The sequence below is a fragment of the Apium graveolens genome, chromosome 5, assembly GCF_009905375.1.
Source record: "Apium graveolens cultivar Ventura chromosome 5, ASM990537v1, whole genome shotgun sequence".
NCBI classification, from domain to species: domain Eukaryota; kingdom Viridiplantae; phylum Streptophyta; class Magnoliopsida; order Apiales; family Apiaceae; genus Apium; species Apium graveolens.
Window position 1 is genome coordinate 159045505 of NC_133651.1, and position 24835 is coordinate 159070339.

At 35.1% G+C, this 24835-nt stretch overlaps 1 protein-coding gene across 5 annotated transcripts; it reads left to right on the forward strand.

The window, feature by feature from the left end:
* Nucleotides 1-1618: 1618 nt before the first annotated feature.
* LOC141724603 (arginine--tRNA ligase, chloroplastic/mitochondrial-like) lies at nucleotides 1619-19761 on the forward strand. Of its 5 annotated transcripts, none has more exons than XM_074526810.1 (20): nucleotides 1660-1736; nucleotides 1829-1935; nucleotides 2138-2208; nucleotides 2314-2450; nucleotides 2610-2685; nucleotides 2799-2900; nucleotides 3016-3231; nucleotides 3677-3757; nucleotides 4528-4611; nucleotides 4765-4869; nucleotides 12428-12606; nucleotides 14617-14701; nucleotides 14810-14996; nucleotides 15964-16033; nucleotides 16546-16615; nucleotides 17669-17758; nucleotides 18808-18876; nucleotides 18978-19076; nucleotides 19328-19455; nucleotides 19557-19761. In XM_074526810.1, the coding sequence occupies exons 1-19, from the start codon at nucleotides 1675-1677 to the stop codon at nucleotides 19436-19438; spliced, it is 2001 nt and encodes a 666-aa protein (XP_074382911.1). In that variant the 5' UTR covers nucleotides 1660-1674; the 3' UTR covers nucleotides 19439-19455; nucleotides 19557-19761. The 5 variants fall into 5 exon arrangements, with proteins under 5 accessions (XP_074382914.1, XP_074382911.1, XP_074382915.1 ...); XM_074526812.1 differs by having other exon boundaries at nucleotides 1713-1736; nucleotides 2134-2208; XM_074526813.1 differs by lacking the exon at nucleotides 1829-1935 and having other exon boundaries at nucleotides 1619-1736; nucleotides 2134-2208.
* Nucleotides 19762-24835: the final 5074 nt, after the last annotated feature.

Consider the following 24835-nt stretch of genomic DNA (forward strand, 5'->3'; position numbering starts at 1 on the left):
AACCAGCTGGATTGACAAGTCTACAAAAAGCAACTTGAAGAATGTGCAAGATCAATGGTGAAGATTAACTGACAGAGGAAGATCAAGATAATCACAGGATATTAAAGATATGCTAAGCCAGAAATGGAAGAGTTACTTTTCTATAAATAGAAATGACAAGTGACAGTTTAGAAAAGCTAATAGCATGTCTTATTGTACACTGTGTAAACCAGCAGTTAACTGAATTATAAAATTAACACTAGTCCTTCAGTCAGTTGTAAAAATTTGGATAGAAATCTTGTAACTCTCTCAAGAAGAAGCTAAGCTCTTTAAACAAAGAGCCTAGAAATTTTGTAGCAAAATATTCTTGATTTTTAATATAAAAATTAAGTGAGTTTTGAAAAGATTGCGTTCTTGTTTATTGCATGTTTATTTATTGCATTAACACATCGTCTCTACAAGATTAAATTTACTTAGTTCAACCAAAAATATTCAAGAAAAGCTCAAAAACAGACAAACACATTCACCCCCCTTTGTGTGTTATTCATTTCCTAACATAACCTATTAGTAGAAAGACAGACAATCGGATAAAAATACTCACTTTCCCCATCCTTCTGATATGACCAACTTATCAGATCCCCTAACCATCTGGTATAACCCTTTATATTTTCTTCTAACCATACATTTATAGGAATCCTATAAGATTGCAACCAAATTGTCCTTGGCACAATTAAATATTTTTAACCAAAATTTCTTAAACCATTAAACCATCTATTGAATGTCTCCAACCCAATATCCTCCCAACTCTCCTCACTCAAATTTGCAAGTAAGAATTTGCTAGAGGTTAAACCAATCACATTAATCCCCAAAACTCCTTCTGCCCTTATTTTGCTTTGCAAGGACGTAGCCGTATCCCAGCTTTAGAATAAGAAACCTTAGTATCAAATAAGTCTTCCTCAACATCTTTGTCAATTAAAGCTTCAATGTACTCAAACATCTCCGTCCCCAAATCTTTATTTACATTCTCATTCTTCTTATTTTCCTTAAAATCCATCCCCTTATTATCATGCCTTTCTTTAACCTCATTATGTCTATCTAGAGTCTCTTGCCGATTTTCCAGACTACTATCTCCTGCAATTTGACTCCCAATACCTTGTTTTCAATTGAGACTCATTTTAATCTTCACACCCAAACGCCTCTTTTAAATAATTTCTAAAATGGATTGAATTTTAAAAACTTTTATCTTCCCTATTAATAATATAATTGACTTTTAAATGTTTGTTATCTTCCCTATTAGTTCGAATAAACAAATTCTAAATAGGATTGATTTCTAAATATTTATTAATCTTCCCAATTAATTTGGATAAACAAATTCTAAATTAGATTGACTTCTAAATAATTATTATAATCCCTATTAATTCGATTTGATATTTTATTTAATTAAAAAAGAGTAGCTCTATAAAAATAGATAAATAATTTTCAGATTAGTTTGGAACTTGTTTTTCCACACATATATATATATATATATATATTTTTTTTCATTTTAATGAAAAAATGAAGAGATAGTTTTGGGAAAATGTTTGAGGTTATCTTTAAAAAAAAGGAAAAAAAGAAGAACATTAAAAAAAGAAAGAAATTGAAGTAGGAGGAGACGGAGTAAATTGAGGTGTGGAAAGGGCATTGGTAGAAATTTGTATGAGGCATCCCAAAACAAACCCTAGTCCGAAGTTGAAACAGGAGTGGAGGCAAGCAAATAGGTAAATTTGACGACACACACTTTGCTATTGATATTTGCTATTGCTATATTGCTATAATAATAATAAACAAACAAACTATATACAATGAGCAGTAGCTGTAGCACCACATTGGGCTGCGTTTTTATGCCGCCGACATTACATCCTTTTGTTTCGCGTTTTATTTCTCCCCTCTCCTCCTCTCATTCTTTTTCTGAATCCCGTAAGCCCCTAATCTCTCCTCTCTAACTGTCTTTTACTTTCACCTCAACATCTCATTCGTATCGACTAGTTTCTGCATATTTGTTTTAACTTTGCTTTTGTGTTTTTCTTTTTAATTATACTTGTTTTATTTATAATTTCTTTATATATTCATGTTTCGATTGGTTGTTGTGATTAATTATAGTTCCTGTCAAACTAGGCAGATTTTTTTAGAGCTGCTACTGGAAGTTTTATTCCTGTAATTAGAGCCAAGACCGTTTCCACCATGGCTACAGTAACTTCCAATTTACTCCATTCTACATCCAATTCTAATGTTGTCTGTACTATGTATGTTGTTTCAGATTTAAGTTTTTCTCTTAACTTAATTTTTGTGGTTCAGGAGGAAGAATATATGGGCAGTCTTAAGCACCAATTAGCAAAATTATTTGAAACATCCCTTCGACTGACTGCCCCCCAGGTTCCCGATGTGGAACCATTGATTGCTCCCTGTAATCCCAAATTTGGTGATTACCAATGGTAACACTTTTATTTCCCCTATGTAGCCCTTTTTACTATGAGATAGTCATATGCTCATTGTATCTTATATGCAGACTTCATTATCATACATACATGTATATGTCACAAAAGCCCTGCCTGCCGCATCTATTATTTTTTTTAACCCATCCTTTAATGCAGCAACAACGCCATGAGCTTATGGACAACAATAAAGGGGATGGGTACTGAATTTAGAGGCCCTCAGCCTGTTGGACAGGTTCGACCTCAATCTCTAAACTTCTGCTTCAAGCTAAGAATTTCATTTATGTATAAACATTTAATTTATGATATTACAACTCATTTCATTGGTATTTCCCACCTCAATGTTAGGCTCTAAAAAACAATCTCCCAACATCAGAAATGGTTGAGTCATTAAGCATAGCAGGACCTGGCTTTGTCAACATTGTATTGTCGAAGCAGTGGATAGCCAAGGTACAGAGTTTTCTCTGTTATGCAGCGTGTTAAATTTTAATAATGTGATAGAATGTGATCTACATTGTACTAGTTGAATTCTTTACTGACGCACTGTGTTATATATTTGTGGCAGAGCATACAAAAGATGCTAACGGATGGCATTGAAATATGGGCACCTAAGCTTTCAGTTAAAAGGGCTGTGGTCGACTTCTCTTCGCCCAACATTGCAAAAGAAATGCATGTTGGTCACCTAAGATCTACCATAATAGGAGATACTCTGGCCCGCATGCTTGAATTTTCAAAAGTTGAAGTTTTGCGAAGAAATCATGTTGGGGACTGGGGTACACAGGTAAATTTCCTATAGATATTCTAGTTGCATTAAAATTATTATAATAGTGTCATAATTTTAGCCATTTTTTCTGATTACAAGTGATTTAAGTATTATTTTTTGATACTACTGATTTTTTCTTTTCTTTTTCTTAACAACGTACTGGTTACTTGAAACAACTTCATCATTTTCGTCATCATCATCCCACTTCCTCGTCTTTTTACCTTTCAAGTTTATATATTTGGTTAATGTTTATTTATAAACCCAATACACATCTGGCATCCTCAACACTATCGTCTTTGCATTTTTATTTTGGTCATTTATTAGACAATTAATACAAACTTAATAGCGCCGGGTACGTACAGTTCTATCAAACATGGACATGGCATATTCCATAACACTACCTTTTGTTTCGTTACTCTCTGTTATCTTATAACACCCTGTTATCGTCTGTTATGATTTGCAGTTTGGTATGTTAATTGAATTTCTATTCGAAAAGTTTCCAGACTGGGAAAATGCTAATGATCAAGCCATTGGTGATCTTGAGGTGAGTTATATTAGGGGTTTGTATTAGTGTTCTAGTGGCTCCAATTATACTTATGTTTGCACGACTAATTGACCAGGGATTCATATAATATATTTAGCATACTATTATGTTTAGTGTAATCCATGTTGTAACAGCACTAGCCATTTAAGTTTATTATTACCTAATCTATCCATAAGACTTTATATTGGTTATATAATGTCCATAATGTATCTAGTCATTTAGCTGAATGTTTCTATTTCACTTTTCATACCAGTGATTGTTTATATGTATTTAAGAGACAAACAAAGTTTTAAGAAAAATATTATTTTAACGGGTTCAGTAAATGGAATATTCAGTCTCGATCATAGTTCATACCAGTGCACAGTGTAATACATTTTTTTGGTGTTTCCGTAATTGTTCTAAAGTTGGTGTTCCTTAGTTCCTTGAAAAAAGAAAAACATTAGGAAGCTACTTATTCACGTACTATTCTGTAGTCATGCAACTAATGATGTTGGCTAACTTTTTTGACGATAATTGCAATATTTTTAAATTTTTCATTGCTTTTTCTATCTGTTACACAAGCATATTTTGTTGGTTTTTAATTGGGTTACTATTTTCACTGCATAATGTTTGAGGGTGGCGTATAAACCTTTATTCTATTATTTATATTTTCCAAATAACTTGAGTGCTAAATGCCAGTGAAGGATTCTGTAGTTTGTATTACTGTGTTAGTGTTGTTTAATGTCTTGAAAGTCTGTATTAATGTTTTAACTTGAAAATTGCTTTGTAAGGCATTCTATAAAGCTTCAAAACAGAGATTTGACAGTGATTCTGCTTTCAAGGAGAGAGCACAGCAGGCAGTAGTCAGTCTCCAGGTAGGTGATTCATAGCTATATGCATCTTTTCACTTTGTGTTATGATGTATTTTCTCATATATATATAAAATACCTTACCCTGATTATTTTTCATTTGGATGACTGCAAATATGTTCAAACCTTTTCCTCATTTTGTATGTTTCCTAAATAAAGGGTGGTGAGAAGAAGTACAGAAAGGCATGGGAGCAAATCTGTGAGATTAGCCGGAAGGGTTACGAGAAAGTTTATAAAAGACTTGGAGTTCATTTAGAGGAAAAGGTATGTATCCTTGACCTTATCTTTTGCATTAATCTACTATTTTAGCATGTTGGATACATGAATAATTATTTTGTCACAGTTTACCAAGTCTAGTCAATATAATTCCATTTATTTAAACCTTAATATTGATGATATTTTCCTGGTCCTCAATAAAGAAAAAATTAAATTGATTTATAATTAAAAAAAATTGTCTTGCTCCCTCCAGTCCCATTATAGTTCCTTTTGGGGTGCGTGATGACTGATAAAGTTCCACCTGCCAACAAAACATTAATGTTTCCATTGTTCTTTTTTTTGGAAAGAAAAAAGAAATCAGATCTAGTTGAGTTTGATAATCTAACTTACGTGTGATTTTGAGTAATAAATTTATATATTTTTTTGAAATTTAGCAGTGGCCTGTTTGTTATTGATATAGGCTTTTTTTAGGCATGCTTTTTTTCTTGGAATGTATTTTTGGAATTGCAGATACTTCATCATTTTTTTAATTACTTCAATTGTTTAGCACTTTCTAATCATTTATATAATTCATACATTACTTACTCTTTTAGCTACTATTTAATATACTGTATTAGTATATATTATTATTGTAGTTATTCTATTGTGCAATGATTATATCTTAAATATAAGTATTCCTTTTCAACTTATATCATTAAAGTATTTGGCCCATTGACGCAACACAATGACAAGAATAAGATTATAATAACAAGATAATGATAAACACAACAAGAACAGTGATTATAAACCTCGGGAGATTGAATCGCAGGACAATCTCTACCCAAGCTATCCCCAGATTGATACATTATCAATATTTAAAGAAGAAGTTATATATATAATCAAAGTCTGCCTTCATAAGAAGCTGATACAGGGGGATATATAGGCTGTTTACAAACCCAAATAGCTGGGTAAAATAATAGTGCAGCTCCCAACTACTTATTAAAGGTTCTAGTTGTAGCTACTAAGAACTAGATAATACAAAGTCAAGTACACAATTGAAATAACACTACTGATAATAACTTTCCCAACTGTTAAGTCAAGATTAAACTCAAACAGGATACACATTACTACTCATCCCTATCAACTCTCCCCGACTAGGAAAAGTTTGGCTCTGTCGAACTGAACTGTGTGTAATGCTCAAAAAGATCAGGAGCAAGACGCTGAAACTCTGTAGCACTAATCCATGTACGCTCATCTTCTGACCTGTTACTCCAGTGAACTAAGTACTGTCGAAAACCACCACACCGTGTTGGCATAAATCTCTCATCTAGAACATCAACAGGAACATCTACTGTTGGCTGTGCCGAAACATAAGGAGGTGTAGGTGGTACAAGTAGTGGAGGATTAGGTATAGGCTGATTGGGGCTAGAAGGCATAGGAACACTAACAGGTGAAGAAGGTGAAGAAATATCAGAGGTTCCATGAAAAGGAGTAAGATCTTCCACATTAAATACAGGGCCAATAGTCATATCAGTCGGAAGATCTAACTCATAAGCATTAGTACCAACCCTCTTTCGAATTCGAAATGGACCCATCCTCTTAGCATGCACTTTCTTCCAAGCAGCGGGAGGTAGCCTCTCAGTGCGGTGTCGTAGCATAACATGATCACCTTCATTATACTCTCGAAACCTGCGATGAACATCTGCAGCAGACTTATAATTTTCATTGCTTAAATTAATTTTCTGTCGTATCTCAGCATGCAACTTATGAATGTGATGTGCAAACGACTCTGTAGACTCGCTAGACCTATATGCAGGGGGAGGGGAACCAAATCTATAGGTTTCCTTGGCTGACGACCAATGTAAGCCTGAAAAGGACCGACTCCTGTAGACCTATTAACAGAGCTATTATACGCAAACTCGGCCGTAGGTAAAACCCTATCCCATGAAGACACATGTTCACTTACAAGACACCTAATTAAATCACCTAGACTCCTATTAACGACCTCGGTCTGTCCATCGGTCTGGGGATGATAGGCTGTAGAGAACTTAAGACTAGTACCGAGTAATATTCATAGAGTCCTCCAGAAATAACTCACAAACTTAACATCTCTGTCAGATACTATACTCAAGGGAACACCATGTATCCTCACTATCTCACTAAAGAAGATGGAGGCAATATGAGCAGCATTGTCAGTCTTGCTGCACGGAACAAAATGAGCCATCTTAGTGAAACGATCAACTACAAGAAAGACCGAATCATGACTCGTACGAGTCCTAGGCAATCCTAACACAAAGTCCATGCTAACATCTTCCCAAGGAACATGGGGAACTGGAAGAGGAGTGTATAAACCCGTATTTTTTTTCCTACCCTTGGCTGTTTGGCAAGTACGACACTCTGCGACTATACGAGCAACATCCCTCTTCAAACTAGGCAAAAAAAAACCTATCCTCAACAAATACAATGGTCTTATCTCGACCAAAGTGACCCGCTAAGCCTCCCGCATGTAACTCTCTCACGAGATACTCTCTCAAAGACGTATTAGGGATACACAAATGGATCCCGCGAAATAAGTATCCATCGTCAATACAATAATCCCTGGAAGGTGGTGAACTAGGATCCTGTAAGCTAGCATAAATCTGTCCAAAGTCGTGACACGAAGGATAGTCCTGAATCATATGTGTGAACCCTATGACCTCGACACTCATAGTGTTAAGAATAAGGGTCACTCTACTAAGTGCGTCAACAACTTTGTTCTCGGTACCTTTGCAATGTCTGAGTACAAAGGTGTACTCCTGAACAAACTCAAACCACTTGGCGTGTATATGATTTAACTTTTTCTGGGAGTTGATATATTGAAGCGCCTGGTGATCAGAATAAAGAACAAACTCCTTGGGCAATTGATAATGCCGCCAATACCTAAGCGCTTGAACTACAACATAAAACTCCCTATCATAGGTGGTATACTTCTTCTTGGCCTCGTTAAGCTTTTCACTGAAAAAAGCTATAGGGTGGCCACCTTGACTTAACACCCCACCTATTCCCACTCCCGAAGCATCACATGTGACCTCAAACACCTTACCAAAATCTGGTAAAACGAGAACTGGAGCATGGATCAACCTCTCCTTAATCTCAGCAAAGGCTTTCACAGCCGATTTAGATCACAAACTCCCCTTTCTTCATACTATCAGTGATGGGAGCCATGATGGTACTGAAACCCCTAATGAACCGCCTATAGAATGTAGCTAATCCATGAAAACTACGAACCTCATGGATAGTCAAAGGTTCGGGCCATTCTCGAATAGCCTTTACCTTTTCTGGGTCTGCAGAGACTCCATCCTTGGAGACCACAAATCCGAGGAATATCACTGAATGCTGCACAAAAGAGCACTTTTTCAGGTTCACATATAATTTTTCATGTAAGAGAAGTGCTAGAACCTGACGCAAGTGTGACAAGTGCTCCTCACGCGTAGGACTATAGATAAGGATATCATCAAACTATAGATAAGGATATCATCAAAATACACAACAACAAATTTACCGATAACTGGACGAAGCACCTGGTTCATGACTCTCATGAATGTGTTGGGCGCATTGGATAGCCCAAAAGGTAGAACTAACCATTCGTAAAGCCCATCGGCTGTCTTAAAGGCAGTCTTCCATTCATCTCCTTCTCTAACACGAATCTGATGATATCCACTCCGTAAGTCGATCTTAGTAAAATACTGAGCTCCAACAATCATGTCTAACATGTCATCAAGTCTAGGAATGGGAAACCTATACTTGACAGTGATCTTATTGATAGCTCGACTGTCGCAACACATCCTCAGACTACCATCGGCCTTAGGTGTGAACAAGGCCGGTACTGCACAAGGGCTAAGACTCTCTCGCACAAATCCTTTCCTAAGCAATTCATCTACTTGTCGCCTCATCTCTATTTGCTCAGAAGGATTCATCCTATAGTGTGGTAGGTTAGGTAAAGAGGATCCGGGGATAAAGTCTATAGCATGCTGGATATCTCTGAGAGGTGGCAATCCCTCAGGCAGCTCACTGGGCATGATATTAACAAATTCGTCAAGAATTTGTTGAACATCACTAGGAATCTCAATACTACTCATCTCATGAATGTCTTTCACCTCTCTAGCAACTAGCATGTACACAACCTTTGACTCTAAAGCACATGTCTCGAATTCCTTCCTCTTCAAAATATGGAGAGATTTAATCGGTTGTGTAGGAACACTATTTGCCTTTGCGTCGCTCTTAACAGTCTCACGTGGTCTACTAGGAAGCAATGTGATCTTCTTCCCATTGTGTGTAAACACATATGTGTTATGTCTACCATAGTGAGTCACACTACGGTCATACAACCAAGGTCGTCCTAAAAGAATATGAGAAACATCCATGGGGAGGACATCGCACCATATACTTTCCTCGTAGCCCTCGAGAAGGCTCGGAACAAGACACCTGTGTGTCACAGGAATAGATGTCTTGTTGACCCAGGCTACACTATAAGGATGAGGATGTGGCTCTACTTTTAACTTTGATCGCGCAACTGCAGATTGTGCAACCACATTTAAACAACTCCCCCCATCGATAATGACCTTTGACGTTACTCCGTCAACTCTAGTAAATGTGTGAAATATGGAAGTCCTCTTCCAATCATCCTCTTTCGAGTTGGTAAACAGGCATCGCATAACACCTACATGTCTTTCTGTCTCCTCTAGATCTCGCAAAGAGTCCTCATCATCGGTGTTATGGGCTCTCTGTAGGTCACCCTCGAACAACTCATCATCCTCTACATAGTTCTCAAGAAGATTTAATCTTTTCTTTGGACACTCGAAAGACTTATGTCCAGGCTCGTGACACGTAAAACATGTCTCTGTGTTTCTAAATCGAGAGGATGACCCTGGAGTCTGAGCTCTCGTAGGGTCTCTAGTAGGAACGCTCGTACTACTACCAACTCCCTGAGATGTGGGGATAGTCCGACTCTGTGGTAAAGCTCGACTCATAGGCTGCCTCGAATAGGATAGCCCTCTCTGTTGGAAGAACTCCTTGACTCGATACTCATGCTCTAATGCGACCTGGAAAACGTCATCGATAGTGTTGATTTGAGTATTCATCATTTGTCGTTTGAGCTCGGGTCGTAACCCATTTTTGAATTTAATAATGCTCATACGAGTACTCTCTTTAAGCTCGCACCTTTGAATCAACTCCCTATACTTGCCGATATACTCGGCAACAGACAAACTACCCTGAGTTAGGTTATCAAACTGCTCCATTAACCTATCTCTATGCCCTAGAGGTAGATAATACTGAGTTAAGCGCATCTTCATCTCAGCCCAATGCCTAACCGGAGGTTGTCCTGTACGCTCTAGGTCTCTCTCAATACTACCCCAAAAGATGTTAGCTTGCTTTACAAGCTTCATCTTGGCGAATCTTACCATACGCTCGTCACTCATCATATGCCAATCAAAGAATTTATCCATACTGGATAACCAATCAGAGAAAACATCGGGATCAAATCTCCCATCAAACTCTGGGGCATCTATCTTAATTTTGAGCACATCATCTCTTCCCTCATACCTATCATGATTCCTATAATTACGGTATCCCTGATCTCGACGCTCATTATAATCATAATGATCGTCATAGTCAGGTGGGTCATTCCTATAATTGTCATGATGTCTAGGGGGTTCCCTTCTACCTCCCGTACGTCCTCCCATATGTCTAGGAATCATTGCATCAACATTCTGACGTCGAGGTGGAACTATATCCTCGTTATCGACATCCTCTATATGTGGTTCATCATTTTTCCTAGCATTGTTTGCAATCTCTAAGGCCTCAACTCGATTATTTAAACTATCAAATTTATCGTTCATAGACGTAGTGAGGGCTTGGATACTTTGCAATAAATGAGTCAAAGTCGGCTCAGGAGGGTCAGGAGGTGGGTCTCGTGAGGTGCTATCAGTTCCGCTACGAGTTATCAGTTCCGCTACGAGTGATGACCATGATATGAATAAGTGCACATCTGAGATTCGATAGACATATAACGTAAACAACTATATTATAGTCGACTACTAATGCTATCACTAGTTCTCAAAATATAATAAAGAAGACATGTATATGCAACTAACATAGAATATTGTGCAAACTAAACAAATAAAGTCATGCAAACGTAAAAGAAGGCTAAATACCAAACTATGAATTAAAATTCCTAAAACATGAATATTAAGTCCTAGAATTAAAATGTAAATCTTTTTTTTAAAAAAAAAAAAAATCAACCAAACTGATATTAGATGCAGTGGGGGGTATTTAGATAAAACTCATAATATGAACATGGTTAAATTAGCAGGGACAGGAAAAAAAAAACAAAGTGGATTGCTGGATTTTGAGAAAGAAAATGGTTGATAGTGATGTCAAGAACATGAAGGTCAAACAGATATGATTAAGAATATTAGAATATCCAAACAGGGTATAGGTTACCTCCCTTGTTTCGTAACAGCACAACGGAGAATGTGTCGTGTAGATGTCCAGTGAAATGAACAGCCATAGTGCAATAAAGTTCTGTTGCAGGACGATAGTGACGACTATGATTATCTCTTCTCAGATTTGTTATATCCTCGCAGCCTCTCTCTTTCTATTTCTTTCTTGATTTCCTTTCCCAGACCTATTCTCTTTTCTGCTTTGGTGAGTAATCGTTGGTGTTGTGAGAAATGAAACTGAATGCTTAAAGGATTTATAAAAATAAGAAAGTGGCAGCTTTGTAGGTTTCTGGGCAGCAAATTGAAGTGGTGGAATCTGGTGGTGCCATGGGGTGATACAAGGGTGTTATGTGCCTGATTTTCAGTAAAGAGGAACGGTATTTAGCCACTGAAATCAGGTTTTGGATAGGAATCAGGGTGAATATAACAGCTGATGAACAAGGTGAATATAACAGCGGATGAATAGTAACAGTAGGATGGACTTTAACAATGATAAAAACCAGAATTTTTAGCTCTGATGCCAATTTGACGCAGCACAATGACAAGAATAAGATTATAATAACAAGATAATGATAAACACAACAAGAACAGTGATTATAAACCTCGGGAGATTGAACCGCAGGACAATCTCTACCCCAAGCTATCCCCAAATTGATACATTATCAATATTCAGAGAAGAAGTTATATATATAATCAAAGTCTGCCTTCATAAGAAGCTGATACAGGGGGATATATAGGCTGTTTACAAACCCAAACAGCTGGGTAAAATAATAGTGCAGCTCCCAACTACTTATTAAAGGTTCTAGTTGTAGCTACTAAGAACTAGATAATACAAAGTCAAGTACACAATTGAAATAACACTACTGATAATAACTTTCCCAACTGTTAAGTCAAGATTAAACTCAAACAGGATACACATTACTACTGATCCCTATCACCCATGCTCTGCATCATATGCTTGTAAGTTGTTGATGTTCCTGTTAAATTGTTTGAACATAATTATGTGTTTAATTTTGGATATGACGTATACAGGTAGTGCTTTTATAGTAGTTGCAAGTTTCATCCACACAAGCATCAGATTGTTTAGCATTCATTATTTAGCCGCGTTCCAGGTATAAATTTATCTGTGTTTCTTTTCATTACAGGGAGAAAGTTTTTATAATCCTTTTATTCCAATGGTCTTGGAGTTACTAAATGAGAAGGGACTTGTGGAAGAAAGTGAAGGAGCTCGTGTGATCTTCATTGAAGGGAAAAATATACCTCTTATCGTTGTCAAGAGAGATGGTGGATTCAATTATGCTTCAACTGATCTAACAGCTCTATGGTTAGTTATTTATATTATAGCTTTCCAGTATTGATATTATAGTTGTATGATATAGAATATGCCTTTTCTGATAGAGTAGTAAAATTTTCAACTAAGCACCATAGCTGGGATATTGTTGTTGAAACCGCCTACTTTTATTTCATAAAAGAATCCTATTCACTGGATTGTTTCGATATGTAGTCTCTGTCCTTTGGCACAATATTCAAATTCATATATGATTTAACCCAAATTCTTAGTAGGCAGGATAGTTTATACCACTATATCTCATACGTGTCACATCATAGTCACAGATGTTCTGATCAACAAATATCATCCAAAAAGAAAATATACTTGTGATGAACTCTTGAATCTCAAATTTAGATAAAATATGGGTTCTTGAGCCCAATATCCTAGGAGCAGTTTTTGGCATATCTGAGCTTTCCCTTTAAAGGTTAGTGAATCGTTTCCCCTTCAACCTCGAGCTTCTGAAAACTCTGCAAGACTTGGGGAATATCATCTCACAGTCAAGTCTATAATCACAGTAGAGATTTCTGATCGAGTATGAGAATGCATGCCAGTTATACATTCTGCGCAAAATTGATGTGTTTGATTTGGAAAAATTGTGAACAAAAGCAGCAGGCTTGAACTTTCAAGTTGACAGAAAGATAGATATGACTTTTGCAAATTGAGGATGAGTGAATTAACAGAAGGAATAATCAGGTCACAGGTAATAGCATATTAGTTGTTAGCTGAAATGTATCAGGCATTATACCATAGTTGTAAAGACGTAAAGATGAGGAAAGACGACCCTGGACCGCCTAACCACCTAGACGGTTAGGCGCCCGCCTAGGCCCTAGACGGTCATTAGGCGGTTTATACATTTCACTTTATAAATTGGGTATATTTAATATATATATACATTTATATGTTATAATAATATAGATTTAGCCATTACATACACTACCAAAGAGTAAATATTATAAATACATATCAAAGTACATACATAAATGTTATACCTGATGATATATGATATATGGTATATGTTTGTAGTTTGTGCATACATAATACATATACATATGTGTGTATATATATGTATGTATTTATCAGATAAGAAGAAAAATAAGAATATTACTTAATAGACCGCTGCCAGGAGATGCTCGTCTGTGTGTTGCTCGTTAATTAGGGTTGAGTGTGATGCAAGTTAGTAGTGGTCATAACTTGAATATCGGCTGGCCCATATAAAAGGATAATGGGTTGGACTTGGTCAAAGATAGACTGGGCTGGCCCATGCTAAAATAAGACGGACTTAGGCGGATTTGGATGGATTTAGACGTCGTCTAGCTGCCTAGGCGCCCCTATGTGTCGTCTACCCACTGAAAATGAAGACGGGTCGGACGCCTACCCATTTGTTACCGCCTAGTCGCCTAGGCGACGTCTTAAGTCTTAACAACTATGCGTTCTACCTTGTTGATATCCATCTAGGTGATTGCTAGTGAATGCAACTAAATGCAGGGAAATCGAAAATGAGTAAATTAACAGAGGAAGTAGATTACCGGTAATAGCATATTAATTGTTATCTGAAATTGTTCAGGCATTCTAGCTTGTTGAATCCCCATCTAGGCGATTGATGGTGAATGCATCGAAATGCAAGAAAAGACTTTGGTTTTTAAGAAGCTTATTTTGTCTTCCTACTAGAGAGATTTCAGTAAAGACTTGGAAATTAAAAAAAAAATTTGTAAACTGTTATGAAATAAATTGGGAGACTTTACTGAATGACAAGTGGCTTCCAGCATGTCCCAAATAGTTAGATCTCATCATTCTTCTTATCTCTTGGATCACATCCCTTTTTTATACCAGTTGAACATCTATCAAAGATTTTGTACAATTTAACAGTACAGTATACTGCTTATGTTATCTTTCTGTATTCGGTGGACAAGTTGGAAAATTGCTCCTATTGCAGTGGATAAGAAGTGATTTAGATCTAATTTTGTGCACTGTGGCTTGACTTCTTACACAACTTAATATGTGAAGGTACCGTCTTAATGAAGAAAAAGCTGAGTGGATAATATATGTTACAGACGTTGGCCAGCGCGAGCACTTTGAAATGGTGTTCACAGTAAGTATCAAAAATCACATATACTGGTCATAATAGAAAAGTAGAATCTTATTTTAAGATATTGTATTGAATTTGTAGGCAATCACATACTAACACTTTTTATTGCAGGCAGCTAAGCGTGTAGGTTGGCTTCCAGCAGAAGGTAACAAGTACCCTAAAACAAATCATGTAGGCTTTGGTCTTGTTCTTGGAGAAGATGGAAAGCGATTTCGAACTCGAAGTACTGAGGTGGTCAGATTAGTTGATTTGCTTGATGAAGCCAAGAGTCGCTGTAGGGATGCTCTTATTGAACGAGGTATTATAATGTTGGTTAGACATATAATAGTCTTTTTATGTTTTCCTCTCTTAATTTTTGATAATTTGTTTTGTTGTACATTATAAATTGGATACCTCATTTAGTGTGGGTCAAATTTCGGACAAGGGGGAAATTATCATCTCACTTTTTTATTTTTGGTATGTTTATAGTAACTATATTAATTACCAACCGGAATTCTCTGGAATCTGGATTATAAATATGCAAGTAGATTAGGATTGGTTTAGTAAGTAATTACATATATAAGGACAATGTGAATTGTCAGGAAACAGATCATAATTATAATCACAACAAATATCATAATTATTATTATAATTGAAAAAAATGAAGTAAATTCTGGATGATCAACTAAAATCAGATCTAGAAGGAAGAGACAGAGGAACAGATCCATTAGTGGTGATAGTATTTATGTTATTTCTACTAAGTTGTTCTATCTCTTTAGTTAGGAACACATATTGAATCTCCACTATTGTTGTTCTTTTAGTGGTGATAATCTTGATGAAGAAGAAAATCGGGTCCTGTTAGAGAATTATCATGCTCTAGTCTCAACTGAACTGAAGTTGGTTGTTCTATCTCTTTTTTATTTTGAACCCATGTTGTACATCCAGCAGTGTTGATTAAATCAACTTCAATGTGACATGTGTTTTTAAACTTTATTGTTGTTTATATTTATAAATTTAATCATGTTTTAGCATCTTTGCTTTATTGCTTATAAACAAGTTTTTTTGATAATTTTATAAACTTTAAGTTAATAGGTAACTTTAAGTTTATTAGTGTTTTGTATCCGTGTGCTTCGTTCAATGAAGTGTGCACTTATGCTGCTGGGATGCCTTTGTGCGGGGGTGCCAGTTCAATGTTAAACAACTACTTTGAGACAACATTTTTTGTATTTACCAACATCAGAGTTCTATCAATCTTGTTTCTATTTTTAATTATTATCTTAATATAGGGAGAGAAAGTGAGTGGACCGAGGAGGAACTTGAGCAAACTGCTGAAGCTGTTGGATATGGTGCCGTCAAGTAAGCTACTTTTACTTTTAATTTATTAAAAAAAAAGTAAGCTACTTTTAATGTAACATTTTAAGTAGCTTTTGATGTGTTAGCTTCCTCCTAACTGAATACAATTGTGAAGCTCCTGTTTAGCTGCCTACTCATTTTTTTAACTCCATATCTGGCTCTTACTAACTATATTCTACTTGAAGCCAATCCAAACAGTTTATACTACTTAGGACTTGAGAGCATCATTTGTCTATGTTAATTGCTGATTATGCATACTTGAAACTATGATAGTAAGATTCCCTTGTCATACTGCATGTTGTCGATATAATATAAATAATATCGCTGGAAGGATCTAAAAGTTAGCTCTAAGCCGGTTTGTAGATCACATGTTAGGAACATTGTAATTTGGATTTAAAAAAATGGAAGCTGTTATCTGGATTATAGGCAGTTCGTGTTTTTCCTTAAATAAGTCACCGAAGAAGGGATCTAGTAAATTATAAATTATATGTTTCAATAACTGCTATGTATTACAGGTATGCTGATCTGAAGAACAATAGATTGACCAACTACACATTCAACTTTGATCAGATGCTAAGTGATAAGGTGTGTTGTTGAATACCTGCTTCTAGAATGTGTATGGTAGGATATTAGTGTTTCCATTTATTACATATTTTTGCTTCCTTGGCGTTAATATTGGCAATCAAGCAGCGTCCTATGTGTGCTGTGGCAAAGATGCTCCCTAGTGCCAGAAGTGGTCTAGAGTTGAAACATCTTTATGATACATATTTTGGTAGTCGGTCGGCGTGGTGCTCATTTTTTGGTACTTAAATTTTAGTACTTGGGCATACTTATGATACATATTTATACACTTGGGACTACTTATTTTACTTATCTATATCGATGCCAATATAAAACATCTTTATGATCAACTTATTCTAGCGAGTCTAGTTATATTGCCGACCTATTCAAATTAAGACATTCATAACTATTCTAATTTCAACATATCTCTAGAACTTTTTTTTCAAAAGAAGTTATTCTATTATAACACATCTATAGGGCCTACTTATTTTTGAGGGCCTAAATATTAAAAATCTATTTGAATGGGCCCAAGTATTATTCTACTCAAAACACATATAAATATTATAATTTAAACATATATCTAGGAATTACTTATTTAAAAAATCGATGAATATAGTAACTAAAAAAATCTATTATAATTGAAATACCTGTTACATAACAAATACGAATAAAATGTGCAAATAAATCTAAAATTACCTGTGCGATTATTGAATTTAAAAGTATAAAAATTTAGTGTTTGATTTCAATAAATAATATTATAAAATTAATATTTATATCATTAGAATTAGAAATTTTAAGGATTGAAAAATTTCATAAATGATTGTAAATTTAAGTATCGAAAAAGATACGTGCATTGCACCCGCTATGAGCTATTACTCTATAATAAATCATCAAAAAAGCAAAAATATAATAAAATCGATTCTTTACAAGTGACATGGTGCATGAAAATGTGACTTTTGTTTACCTATTTCAGTTGTCCTGCTGCTGCGCTTTGTTTGTATGGCCTACAAGTAGTTACCAAACTTTTAATACTCTTAACTGATTCACTTTCTACCACTTATTTATCTCTGTGAGCAGGGAAATACTGCTGTATATTTGCTTTATGCACACGCTCGAATCTGTTCCATCATCAGGAAATCTGGTAAAGACATTGAGGAGTTAAAGACGGTAAGATCATTTGAAACTTGAATCCTCTAATGAATTTTTAATGTAACATAGAGGAGTTTTGTTTGTGTAAGCTTGTCTTTTTGAAAATTTAGTCTACTTGGATGAAAAAAGCACGGCGTCATGTCGCTGTAATATCTGGACCAGATCTGTCTTACCGTTTAGTTTTGACCTATGACATGACAGTGTCAGAACTTATTTTGGCACAACACAGAATGTTATGAAAATCTAATGAAGAGATTTGTTGAGAGACATGGAGCTACTCGTTTTAAGGCCAACAGAATCAATACTGCAGAGCACTACTGCCTCAATCTCTGGGGCCACATATCTACAGAAGATAAAACTTTTTAACTAATGTGTACACCCAAACTCCTGAATCTTACACAATCTGCGAAGATTCCTTTTTAATGCGTGCTTCGTAAAAATGCATTAACTGTTAGGATATTTAGTATATAATCCTGGCTGCATTTAGCTAGGTATAGCTTGATAGGTAATTTTTAGTGTGTTTGGTTCCATCATGGGTAATAGGCTTTGGCCCTGGGGTAGAAGTAGAAGACATTTTTTCCTTTTCAGGGTGAGGCATAGATACCAAGATGTATATATTTTTCTATGCACTGATATTTTCTACGTCGATACCGCTCCTCGTGGAGTAGATCCCGCATCCAACCTAGTCTTTGACCAGGGAACGGGATGATTCCCACTACCGCTGGCAGGTCAGCTAGGCCGGGGTGAGCATAGAATGAAAGGGACGGCCCTATAGGCTTTGGCCTTGGGGTAGTAGTAGACATTTTTCCCTTTTCAAAGTGTGGCATAGATACTAAGATGTATATATTTTTCTATGCACCGTTAATGTCGAAATATAATGAAGAAATAAGTTATAAATTCATAAAGTAATTGTATTCTTCCATTCTGGCCTAGTTTGCATCTCTATCTTATGTAATAATGAACTTAGTATCTAAAATGGCACTTCCAAACAATATAATAGTTTAATGTCAATTTGTATATAATCAGTGTATTACTTGCACAGTAAATAATATGTATGTTTACGGCAGGTTGGTAAAATTGAGTTGAATCAAGATGCTGAGCGAGTTCTGGGACTTCACTTACTCCAGTTTGCAGAGGTGAGGCAGAAACCTGTGTGTAATTCGTACGCTCCACTTATAGATTCTGTGTGATGCTTTTTAGTTAATTCTGTTGGGTATACTTTTCCCCCTTATTTCAGATTGTTGAAGAGGCTTGCACCAATCTCCTACCCAATGTGTTGTGCGAATACTTATATGGAATATCCGAGGATTTTAGTGGCTTCTATTCTACTTGTCAGGTATTTGCTCAAGCTTCTAGTCACCTACATACTACAAAATTTGCTCAGTGTGATCCAAGTATATGTCATATAATCCCTGTAAATAGTCCTATCATCAAGAATGACTTGAAAACTTGGAACAGGTTATTTAGATATGGTAAAATGATTTTTTTTTAAGTCAGCTTTTGTTTTCTAATTTGTTTGAATTGGAGTATAATAATTTTTTAGATGCTATCTTTATTTTCTTTTATTGTTCTCTTGAATTCTGGCAGGTGGTTGGATCAGCAGAGGAAACTAGTAGGCTCTTGTTGTGTGAAGCCACAGCTGTTGTCATGCGGAAATGCTTCCATTTACTAGGAATTACACCTGTCTACAAAATTTAAGATCTTGATTTGTTCGAGTATGTGCTTAGCAAGTATTTTGTTGTATTTTTCTAAATGAAAGTAGTTGACAGTGAAGAATCATATTGCGCTTGTATTGATATGCCACTATCTTTTGCAGGCAAGTTAGCTATCAGATGGTGTCCTGTTACACTGAACCCTGGGGAACTTGATCATAAAAGTACACATGTTTGATAATCGAATATCTTTAGCAAGCATTTCCAGAGTCAGGAACTTGGATAAATGCCTCCAAGCATATTTTTTACAAGCATTTCCAGAGTCAGAATCTTGGATCTATGCTATTAAGCATATTTTAGTTATACTCATATCGGGGAAGCTATCATCCAAGGGGGCTAGTAGTTCTATAAGTTAAACTTGAGGCCTTTATATTGCTGGTGACGAGCATGCCCCAGTCCTTTGAATCCAAAGCGTACCATATATATATAGGGGCTACTCCAATACAAACCAATTTAGAATAAAAACTAGAAATCAAATAATTTTTTTTTTAAAATTAATTCGAAATATAACACATATGGTATGCAAATCGATTGTTGAGAGATGTAGAAAAATACAGTGAAATCGGATTTAAAAAAAAAATTACGGTTTGACAGGAAATATCAAATTAAAAATGGAGGGGAAAAGCTGAAATTAGGTGTGGGAGGGTGCAGGGTAGTTGGGTGGTGTGATTTAGGGAGGACCATTAGATTGAGTAGATATAATGGCTTAGATTAGTTCTAAGTTTTTATTTTAATTTTAGGTTGTATTTAATCATTCCCATATATATATATATATATATATATATACATACGTACGGGGCTACTAGAAACCAATGTAGAATATAAATTAGAAATTAATTTTTTTTTTAAAAAACTAATTTCAAATATAACACATATGGTATGCAAATCGATCGTTGAGAGGTGTAAAAAAATATAGTGAAATCGGATTTTAAAAAAATTTACGGTTTGACGGGAAAAATCAAATTAAAAACGGAGGGTAAAAGCTGAAATTGGATGTTGGAGGGTGCATATTAGTTGGGTGGGGTGATTTAGGGGATCATTACATTAGGTAGATCTAATGGCTTAGATTGGTTCCTAGTTTCTATTTTAATTTTAGTTTGTATTTAATCATTCCTCTATATATATATTTTTTTTTACAATTTTTGAAAAAATATTATGCAACTAAAATACTTAATATTATGTGCAGAAAAAGTCAAATGTTACATAGATTAAAGTGGAGTACCTTTAAAAAAAATTGCTGCTGAATAAATCAGTATTGACATTGGCACCATTAATTTCATTGAGTTGACAATGTTTGGAACTCTTTTTAAACCAATTACCATGACTTTATATTATATAAGAACTTAATACAACAATAACTAATGATAAAGTATAGATAATTTTTATATTTTTTTAGAATTTATGTCATTATATGATTTTATAAACGAATTATAGATTTAATTACATATCAAATTAGATATTAATTATTTTGAATAATCGAAAATCGTCCGACTTTAATGGTTTTTATGTTTTCACCCCCAGAAGTTTCGAGAAAACTCATTCCTATCATAATTTGATTATTTCGAGCATTTTTCGTATTTTGACTTTTTCAATCCGGAGTACGGTTTTACCCATACGATTTCCGGTACAAATTTTACGATATTATTTTCGTTTCGGTAAACCGATAAACCAGATATTTTTTATATACGGGATATTTAGATTAAAATCTTATCTTATCTTTTCGTAGTAAGTGCAATCCTATCTTATCTTTTCGTAGTACGTGCATTCCTATCTTATCTTTTCATCGTACGTGCAATCCTATCTTATCTTTCCGTAACTATAAATAGCCTTACGATACCTTGTTCAGATAATCATAAACAAATAGTAAAATCTTATAATTACCCAGAGAAAATACGTATATACGTATTGTTCTTCATAATCAAACGAGAATTTGAAGGCGTTATAGACTTCCGATTTTAGAGTGCAAGTAGTCAAATCGAAACTCGTAACAAGTAGAATCAAGTTTTAGCAACCATATCACTGTAGATTTAAGTGGACGAAAGATCGATAGTAAAATCAATTCTAAGTTCGGGATTCATAGAGAATAAATTACGCGGTGCACGGTAAGTATAAACTGTACTATTTCAATGTTGATGTTTTGATCTTTAAATGATGATTGATTTGATTTGACTGATGATTCACTGATGAAAAATGAGTATTCTTGCACTGATACTAGATGAACTGATGATGCTTCTTCCTTTTTGGAAGTAAGCTAAACCAATTTTTAGCTAGCTAGGATCCCAACTTGATGAATTGATGAATTGATGAACCTATCATGCTTGAATACTCCGGTTTAATATTGTGAGAATTATTTGGACGAACTCTTGATGATTGCGATGAAACTCTGATTATCCTATTTATTTGATGATTTGAAGAACTCTGATTTTCTCGGATAAACCTCAGTTGAATTAATACGATATATGCTTACTGAGTTTTATAAGCTCATTCTTTTATATGACTAACATTTACAGGAAGCAATTTTGGAGTAGGAAGTTCGGGAAGGGAGAATAATGTGATAAATTAAGGTTTTAGAGAGCGTCAAGAGGCGTCTAACATCGTGACGAAAAATATTGGAGTAGACGTATGGTTGTACTATGTTAGGGTCACATGAGGTATCGAACCTTTTATGGTAAATTCGAGAATGTTATATGAATTTTATGGTATTAAATAAGTTTTAGATTTTGTAAGCATTCATTGAGTTGTTTAATTTATTTGGCGTTCCTAAGTCGGGTTTCTGAGGACATCCCGAGGAGGTCGGGGGTGCCACAGGTGATATCAGAGCTAGGGTTTCGAATGGGGACAGATATATGATTTAGAATCCTGAGTAGTAAAACTTTAGGATCAAGGAAGATTTAGTAAACGCGTAAGCATAAGTGTTAGACGTGTTGGGAAGAATAGTAACATATGATATCAAAAGGTATGTATTGAGTTCAAATTTCGAGGACAAAATTATTTTAAGGGGGAAGAATGTAACATCCTCGACCTAAAAATAAATATTAGATGGAATGAATGGAATAGATATTTTAATCATGTGTTACTTGACATCTGTGTTCGATGTTTACATGCGATAAAATTTGCGAATTTTATTTTTTAAATATCTAAAATAAAGTATAGAGAATTTTAATATTTTTCTAGCAATTTATATGTCATTATATGATTTTATAAATGATTTATAGATTTAATTACTTATTTTTCAAATTAGATATTAATTATTTTGAAAAATCGGGAATCGTCCAACTTCAACGGTTTTTACGTTTTCACCACCCAGAAGTTTAAGGAAAACTCATTTCTATCTTAATTTAATTATTGCGAGCATTTTCCGTGTTTTGACTTTTTCAATCCGGAGTATGGTTTTACCCATACGGTTCCCGGTAAAATTTTTACGATATTATTTTCATTTCGGTAAACCGATAAACCAGATATTTTTGATATACGAGATTTTTTGATTAAAATCCTATCTTATCTTTTCGTAATACGTGCAATCCTATCTTATCTTTTCGTAGTACGTGCAATCCTATCTTATTTTTTCGTAGGTCGTTCAATCCTATCTTATTTTTTCGTAGTACGTGCAATCCTGTCTTATTTTTCCGTAACTATAAATAGCCTTACGGTACCTTGTTCAGAAAATCATAAACAAACAGTAAAATCTTATAATTACCCAGAGAAAATACGTATATTCATAGTGTTCTTCATAATAATCAAACGAGAATTCGAAGGCGTTATCGAACTCCGATTTTAGCGTGCAAGTAGTCAAATCAAAACTCGTAACAAGTAGAATCAAGTTTTAGCAACCATATCACTGTAGATTTAAGTGGACGAAAGATCAATAGTAAAATCAATTCTAAGTTCGGGATTCATAGAGAATAAATTACGCGGTGCACGGTAAGTATATACTGTACTATTTCACTGTTGATGTGTTTGTTAGATATATTTGTGATGTCATGTCTAATCTGATTTGTTTAGTTTTAGAACTTATTATCAAAACTTAACTGGAAATCAGAACTTACTGAAGACAGGAAGTTATCAGAACTTAAGCCATTAGGACTTACATCAGAACTTAAGTGCGGATACACTTCAGGGATGAAAAACGGCTGATTTACTGGAGAGGATTTGAATTAAAGAAAAGAAGATATGCTTGGAGAGTTGTACAGCTAAAGGACTACAGTAGATAATCTCTGATTGATGTATTTTAAGAAACAAAACATATCATATCAATTAGGAGATATCTTGGAACTATGTAGTATATAAATACAGATTAGGGTTTACACTATATGTGTTATCATTCACGAGAATATTATTTATTATAACCCTAGTAGCTCTTAGTGATATCATACATCACTGAGAGAGTAGATTAAACCTACTGTAACAGAGTTTGATATATTGAATAAACTTATTTTCTATTACATACTTGTGTTTATAATCGAATTGATTGTAGATACTATATTCAACCCCCTTCCGATAGTAACATTGAGGCCTAACAAGTGGTATCAGAGCCAATCTGTTAAGGTTACAAACAGTTAAGATCCAAACCAACAATCAATCATGTCTGATCAATCAAAAACACTAGACCCTCAAAAACCTGCAAAGGTTCAACCCATTCAAAACACCAGTAGATATGAAACCAACAGGGTTCCTCTGCTCAGGGTGTCTGAGCACCCTGTATGGAGTGTGAAGATGGCCATGTTTCTGGAAGCTACAGATCCAGAATATTTAGACATAATTTAAGATGGTCCATACAAGCCCACAAAGCTTTCTGTTACAGTTGGGAATGAGCCACAGAAGATAATTCTCAAAGAAAAGAGAGAACTCACCACTGAAGACATCTCTTCACCATGAAAGGATGCAAAAGTAAGACACTTGCATGCAATACTGTAAAAGAAATCTGGGATGCATTGGAAGTGATATGTCAAGGAACCAATGCCATCAAAAAGAACAGGAAGACAATACTCACACAGGAGTATGAGCACTTTGACTCAAAATCTGATGAGTCACTAACTGATACATATGACATATTCACAAAGCTGTTGAATGATCTGTCGCTAGTGGATAAGGAATATGATCAAGAAGATTCAAATATAAAATTCCCGGTAGCTCTTCCTGAAAAGTGGGATTTGAAAGCTACTACAATAAGATAAAACTATGAACTTGCTGATATGTCTCTTGATGAAATCTATGGGATGCTTAAGACTCATGAAATTGAGATGGATCAAAGAAAGAAGAGGCATGGAGGGAAGTCTAAGACAGTTGCTTAAATACTGAAAAAAGCCAATTGTCTCTAGAAAGGCAAAAGGAAAGGCTCTCATCATATAGTCTGATTCAGAGTCATCAGATTCTGATGATGATG